The sequence below is a fragment of the Silene latifolia genome, chromosome 9 (assembly GCF_048544455.1).
Source record: "Silene latifolia isolate original U9 population chromosome 9, ASM4854445v1, whole genome shotgun sequence".
NCBI classification, from domain to species: domain Eukaryota; kingdom Viridiplantae; phylum Streptophyta; class Magnoliopsida; order Caryophyllales; family Caryophyllaceae; genus Silene; species Silene latifolia.
The window spans coordinates 73,290,875-73,298,811 of record NC_133534.1 but is presented as its reverse complement, the minus strand read 5'-3'; the positions used below and the strand labels follow the sequence as shown (position 1 = coordinate 73,298,811).

Here is a 7,937-nt window from a genome sequence, read left to right as displayed (position 1 = left end):
AATCAAAGGAAACAACATGTACGTGCAAGATGTTTGAGAGGAAAGGAATCCTTTGTAAACACATTATATGGATTATATCGGGAAAAGGACTGCAAAGCATACCGGAGCAAAGACATCGAAAGTAGATGGACGAAGAAATCATATAGAAAGCCTTTGTATGGACTGGATGGAAAGTTATTGCAAGACTACGATCCCACTTTGATTTGAGAAAATTGGAATTATCAAGGGTATGGTCAGAGTTTTATGCAACAATAAGTGTTCTTAACTCGATGCCTGATAATCGAATCAAGGAGCTAAGTTTGATGCTTTTACAATTCCGAGAGAAAATAAATCCAACCAAAGAGAGCTTGACAAAGGATCAAGAACTGGAAATGCTCTTAGGTTGTTCAGCAAAATCAAATATTACTGTTCTTCCACCCAAGATTGCAAAAAACAAAGGAAGCGGCATGAGAATGAAATCAAACAAGGATAAGGCAATTGAGAAGGCGAGCAAACCGAAGAGGCTATGTAATAATTGCAAACAAATGGGACACCATGACAAGAGAAACTGTCCAAATCCGTTTGTTGAGCATGCTTTGGAGGAAGAAGATGAAGAGGAAAATGAAATGGAGGATGAAGATGAAGAAGAAGAATGAAAAATGAAAAATGCATTACGCTTTAAAATAATCAAGATTACGTTTTAAAATAATCCATATTATGCTTTACAAATAACCGCAAGATTGCAAAATAATTGTGTTAGACTTTTTACAAGTAATCGGGGTATACTTTACAATAAGTGTGTTAGACTTTTACAATAATCAAAGTTATGCTTTACATTAATTGATGTTGAATTTTTTTGCAATTGTTTCGATTTTGTTCATTTAATAATACCTTGCGCTATTACAATAATAATGTGAAAACTATACAATAATCACAATTATGCTTTATAATAATTGATCTTGAGTTTATTCGCAATCGTTCGATTTTTTTCCATAAATATATTAATTTGATAATGCTTTCTTGTAATTGATAATGCTTTGCACTTGCCAATTTGTTACAATAATCAAGGATATGCTTTAAAATAATTGGGAAAGAGCTTTACAATAATCAGATACATGAGAGCTTTAAAATAATCAGAGGTATGCTTTAAAATAATTGGGCAAACGCTTTACAATAATCAGCTACATGAAGGCTGATAGAATAATTGCATTTGATCATTTGAATAACTGTCTAGAGATATTACAATAAATGACTTAAAGGCATTACAAAAACACTAACTTGTTCAGTCAATCAATGATGACTACATCAAATTTGTTCAAACAATCAATAATGACTATCTAAACATTAGATTATCGAACAAATCCATCTAGAATTGTTTGCTAAATCCATCTATAATCAATCAATTGTTCTTTTATTTGTTTCACGAGAAGGACCGAGAAATTACGTTGTTTTAACCCTTTTCTTCCCTAATCTTGAATTTTAAAACTTCTTTCTCTACTTCCGATATACTCCTTTGAAAGTTCCCACTTTTTCCAAAAGAGATGCTCTTGACTCGTTGACATCTGACATCAACAAAATAGCAACCATCTCAAGCCATATAGGAATCCTCTCACATTTCTTGTTAACCACATACAATCCTTGCTCGTGATTCCCTTCATATGTGAGCATGTGAAACATTGTGTAAAATCCCGATTCCTTATCACCCTTGATAGTCGCTTTCCATTCAAAATCAACATTCACGAATGTAAATGTGTTAATGACAACTCCTTCTTTTGCTGTTTTCCTTGTCTCCAAAAAGTCAGAAAAACAGTTAACCTACAGCATGTACAAAAAAAAGAAAGAATTAGAAAGCACGACTATACAATAACAAGATTAAAACAATACAATAACTTTGTTACAGCAATACAATAATTCTGACTGAAAATAGCATTTGTATATGATCAGGAGTTAGAAAAACGTACTGCAATCTTTGCAAGTCTGTAGAAATCGGATTTTTCCCAATCTTTATGCGACGTATGGTCCAGCACATCAACCGTCTTGTTCATAAAGTTCACACAAACACAAAAGTAGTACTTCTCTAAAGACAACGGGATGAAGACAAGGTCCACATCGATCTCAGAGTTTACAACATTTTCACCTAAAAAATGGGACCAAGACTGCACAACCTTGTCTTTCTGGCTGTCAGTTACATCATCACTATCCGCTGCTTGCTCTAGCATCTCTTCAAAGATTTCCTATAAATACCATAAAACTGTTAATAAAATTGAAGATAAATGATTAAACATTCTACAGTAACTGAATAATGAAAAACAGATCATACCATATGTTGTGCACCAAGGAACATCATCACTGGCGCTTCTTTCTCCTTAACCTCCATGAAATTCAAGACAACTAACCAGGCAGCTATTACGCGCAACTCAGTGTAATCTTCGGGCTTCGTAGAAAGAATATCAGACCTATCCAAGATAGCATTGCCCATGAAAAGAAGTTCACTGCAAAGGAGTTAAAAAAAAAAAGCTTAGTAAATTTTAAAAACAATATTTAAAAAATAACTACCAGCAACAATAAACGAGTTTTTCATAAAACAATAACTATGTTAATGTAATACAATAATCGATTATTGTACTACAATAACATAGTTATTGTTTTATGAAAACTCAGTTATTGTAATTGTAAAAAAACATAGAATAATTGAACTTGTAGAATACAATTATTAGAATAATCACACAAACTTGTTTCTCATTGAGTTTGGACAAAAATGAACATACTCATCTGCAAGATTGTAATCATCCAAGAAACAATAATCAACAACTTGTTTCTTCTTGCTTGGCATAGCGCGTGTATATCTGCTGTTAGCCCTCATAACTTTTGAAACAACAAGAAGATTTGTATCCGCTTTGCCTTGCCACGGTTTATTGAGCGACCAAGACCATCGAGTTCGGTCTCGCTACCTCGGCTACCGATCTAATCATCCCGGCGCTCATAGGTGTACCAGGCATACTCTTTTTCCTAGGCCCCGGAGTACCTACACCATCATCGGTTCCTCTCCGCCATAACCCTAAGAGCTTCCAAAGCATCACTTCAGCCCTTGCCGCTTCCAACTCGGCTAACCTACGCTTCTCAAGCAAAACAAACAAAGGTGCCTTTGTCTTTGTAAAATCATCAACCAAATCCAACAATTTTTTCCTAATTTTGTTGATATTGGCTAAAACCAAGATGGCAGCTATCTCAGCTCTATATATGATCCTTTTCAATGCGTCATGCAACTCAGATTTGAACAACTTCCCAAAGATAAAACATCATATGAATCATGACAAAAACACCACAATCCAAATTCAGGGACCCTTCCGATTTCCACCCAAAAGCCACATTTACAAATTTGAAATTGCGGACCTCACTGCCTCTTTCAAAACCTTTCTCGACAAGATCACTACCAAATATTTCAACCTGGTTACATTTTTAAATCAAAAATCATCACTAAAGAACAAGAAAAATAACTAGAAGAAGTAGATGAAAACAAAAACTTATAATAAGGTACATACAATAGAGTTGGTAGCCAACACCCAGATACTATCTTCAAAATCATCATATACACGATTGTCAAGATAGTCCACAGTCTTCCCCACAAAGTTAACAACAACACAGAAAAAATGATCTCCAAAATGAACAGGAATAAAAACCTGGCATGATAAAAAGACGTACATAAACCTTTCTTGTTCTCAACAATAAAATAATCAATGAAGAAAGAAAGAACAGAAAGAATTGGAAAAATTACCAAATCGGCACCAATGTCAAGAGAACCTTCGTTGTTCTCAATGACAGTGTCCCAAACATTAGAAATTTCCTTTCTGTATAAATCTTTCTCATCATCAGCAGCTTTGATAAGCTTAAACAAAGAAGCCTATGAAAAATATTACCACACGATAAGAGAAAATGAAATATCACAATGAAAAAACTTGGTTAACTGAATACAATAACTATTTCGCTTTACAATAACTATCACAACAAAAACACTTTCATAATACAATAATCGAGTTTTCATAATACAATAACATTGTTATTGTAATACAATAATCGATTATTGTATTACAATAACAATGTTATTGTATTATGAAAACTCGATTATTGTAACTTGTAAAAAAAGAATAATTGAACTTGTATAAATACAATAACTCGAAATACGAGTATTAGAATAATCACGAAATAATAAACAAAATTGAAGAATAGGAAAATTGAAGAATAGGAAAACTGTTTTATTTGAATCAAAAAACAAAGCTAATATACTTTACAATAATCAAGTAACTACAATAGAATAACTGTCATAACCATTGTAAATTTATTGAAAACAGAAATATATAAAAAAATTTCACATACCGAATGACTTGTACAAAAAAACTTCTTGTGGGGGATAACCCTTTCCCAACCTTGACCAGCATGTCATTAAGTAAGAATGACCAACAATCAATCACGTTCGATGTGATCATAGTCTTAGCAGACAATGAAATAATGTCATCTCGAGTTAACATGTGATGAAATGAAAACACAACCAAATCCTCCCTGCCACATGAAAACAAATTATATAGTAGATATATTAGCAAAAAAAGAAAAAAAAAGAGAGGGGACAAAAAACATATAATGATTACCCAATTCGTAGGTCATGATCGTGCGAAAACAAAGTAATCAAGTACGGTCTTCCTCCGCATTAAAATAGGAGCAAAAAGCTCCTTGTACTTGCACAAAAAAAAGAAACTACAATCGCATCGGGATTGGGTGATTCACAATCTAAATCACACCCTATACCACAAATCCCAAAAACGTATGCTCGGGCATAACGTCCCGAATGCGGCAGGTAAGCACTTATAACAGAATTATCTTGGATTCTATCCCCAACAACACCCTCGTTGACAACTTTGTTAACAACGTCATCCACACTACTCAAGTCCACGTTTCATTCTCAACATCAATATTATCAATGCCGTCATCGGTTGGCACCTCCTCATTCGGTTTCTCAACCGCTACATCGTAGACCTCATTTTTACCTTTCTCCCGAGAATAAACCACCTTATATTTTTCGGGATCAAACGCAAAACCCCCATTCCTTTCATCTTTTCCCTTTTCATGCTCCCCCTTTTCATGCTTCCCCTTTTCATGCTCCTTACAAAAACTTTCATACAACGGCAAGTTTACTTCCCTTTGTTTCATTTCCTCGGCTTTTTCACAAATAAAATTGAAATATTTAGTGAACAAAGAATCATCGTCACTAATGAAAGCAGGAGTCGAAGAAGCGAAGTGGTCTGTCGAAGAATCTTCAATGTTGAAGAACCACACTCCTTCCCCATCGCTTCCTTCCGTTGCGTGTACAAATGGAGAAATATCTCAACATCCCTCTTCATCATCAAAAGATGTGCTTGGGAAACCTAAGAAAAAGGAAAAAAAAAATGAATAATTATACTAAGTCTTTACAATAATTATAATAACTCTTTACAATAATTATACTAAGTCTTTACAATAATTGTCCTAAGTCTTTACAATAATTGTCCTAAGTCTTTACAATAATTGTACTAAGTCTTTACAATAATTGTCCTAAGTCTTTACAATAATTATAATAAGTCTTTACAATAATTATACTAAGTCTTTACAATAATTGTCCTAAGTCTTTACAATAATTGTCCTAAGTCTTTACAATAATTGTCCTAAGTCTTTACAATAATTGTCCTAAGTCTTTACAATAATTGTACTAAGTCTTTACAATAATTTACAATAATTGGAAAAATAACTGCTACAAAACTTTAAAATAACTACACTACACCTTTACAGTAACTACACAAAAATGATTGAAAGAATGATTGGAACTTACATCGTCGGCCTTTGCTCGAATAACATCATCGTATCAAAACAAATCAGGCAGTTCGGATACTTTTTCCCAGGTTCGGAGTTTATCAACGATCGCACACACCTCAGCGACTTTTGCTTCTCTTAAGCGTTTGCGAGACGGGATACACACCATTGACATATTCCCCATTACCTAGCGAACCAGACTTGAGCTCTGAAATACACCTACTAACAAAATACTTCTCATCCCAGTGCTTGATAAGAGGAGTCTCAGAAGACATTGTTTTTTCCGTAAAAGACAAACGATGGAAGTATGCCACCATAACAACAAGTATGCAACCACGCAAAGTAGACGACCCAGTTCTACACCGCTCAAACACCGCGACTAATTTATCAAACACATACGCACACCAATCCAAATGGTGGATACGTGAAACATCTTGCACCGCTTTAAGAATTGTAAAGTCAATTCCATAATTTGAAGGGGGAGCAAGGACAATGGACATAGCATAAAGCACAAATGACCTCCGAAATTCATCTCCCCATCATCCCCCAAATCGTAATTGCAAAGTATAAAAAGCGAGGGATAGTAACATAATTTGTCCCTTCTACGTTAAACTTCTTAGGAACTCGGCTTTCAACGTTTCTTGTGAAGACAATACACTATATCCAGTATAAACAACTCGAACCTTATCACCACCATTTGGCAATCCAAAAACATCACACACATCATCTTTTTGAGAAGAAATTTGACATCTCTTGCTTTAAAAATATGAGCGGTAGCATTAAAGTGTTTTACAAACAATGGTATAACACCCAATGGTATCTTTGGTCACTTTAAAATCAAGCAAACCACCAAATCCGATCTCAATGACCTTTTTTTTGATTTGGACCAAGTTGTTTTACCAGATTAACCAAACCATTAGGACGATGACTCACTTTAATGTTTGAAGCATCGAAAAAGGAAAATCAAGCAAAAATTAAAAAGAGTAACACATCAAATAAAGAGAAACTCATAACAAGGGGGCAGCACACATATACTCACATGTTCAATTTTGAAGTTCCAGGAACCTTACTGAGCTTCTTTTTTGGAAAATTTACTTTTGAGCGTTTCAAATCATCTTTATTACCATCTTCGGGCTCCTGCTACGTTTAGGACCCATTTGTTTGTATCATCGAGCAAAGAATACAAAATTATCAGAATAAACACAAAAAATATGACAACAACTAATACAATAACTGAATTTTAATAATACAATAATCAAAGATACTGAAGAATACAATAACTGGACTTGACTAAAATGATAACTAAATAATACTACGTATAGAATAACTAAATTACTATATTACAATAACTATCACAATACATTACAATAACAACATCAATATATTACAATAACAAACTTTTCATATCAAGATAACTGGACTTGACTAAAAGCTGACTTTTAAACACTAACCAAAGATCAATATCTAAAATAATACTCATTACAATAACAGATTTTCTAAATTACAATAACTAGCACAAATACATTACAATAACAACATCAATATATTACAATAACACAAATAATTCCAAACAAACACACATTATGTTCATTAGAATGTACAGGAATTCAAGACAAAAAAAGAAAAACCTGAAGAAAAGATACAAAAAATGAAAAAATGAATTACGAAACCCTAAATTATGCGGAAAAATTGAAAAAATTAATTTAACAACAAAAACAAAACAAAATTAAACTATATACTAAACAAAATGAAGAATAAACACAGAAAACAAAAGAAAATCAAGTAGAAAACAAGAAGAGGAACCGAAAATCGAGTAGAAAATCAGCGGAAATTGAGCACAATAACTGAAGTTCAATTGAGTTCATTGATTACCTGTTGAGAGAAACCGAAAATGGAGTAGAAGGACGAACAAATTGAGCACAAAAACTGAAGTTCAATTGACGAGAACCAGTAACGAAACTGACGAACGAAATTATAAGAGAGAACACCGAGAAAAAGCGACGAGGATTTGCGTAAAAGCGAACGAAAATATGAGAGAGAAAGAGAGAGAAAGATAGAGAAATAGTGAAACTGAATGAAAAAGTGGGAAAAAGAAGATCAAGTGTCAAAAATTTACTTTA

The 7,937-nt window shown here is 33.5% G+C and overlaps 1 protein-coding gene across 1 annotated transcript; it reads right to left on the bottom strand.

Annotated features, from left to right (window-relative positions):
• Positions 1 to 1,473: 1,473 nt before the first annotated feature.
• LOC141601208 (uncharacterized) lies at positions 1,474 to 2,842 on the bottom strand. Its single transcript, XM_074421472.1, has 4 exons — positions 2,748 to 2,842; positions 2,300 to 2,471; positions 1,941 to 2,213; positions 1,474 to 1,794 (listed from the first exon to the last, which is right to left on the bottom strand). Exons 1-4 carry the CDS (start codon positions 2,840 to 2,842, stop codon positions 1,474 to 1,476), a joined length of 861 nt encoding a protein of 286 aa, XP_074277573.1.
• Positions 2,843 to 7,937: the final 5,095 nt, after the last annotated feature.

What these genes read in the sequence shown, in the direction of transcription:
- LOC141601208 (XM_074421472.1), bottom strand. Translation starts at nt 2,842, where the DNA reads ATGAGGGCTAACAGCAGATATACACGCGCTATGCCAAGCAAGAAGAAA. An exon ending in GATTACAATCTTGCAGATGA is followed by an intron (nt 2,472 to 2,747) that starts GTATGTTCATTT and finishes ACTCCTTTGCAG; the next exon opens with TGAACTTCTTTTCATGGGCA. An exon ending in ACAGACTTGCAAAGATTGCA is followed by an intron (nt 1,795 to 1,940) that starts GTACGTTTTTCT and finishes TACATGCTGTAG; the next exon opens with GTTAACTGTTTTTCTGACTT.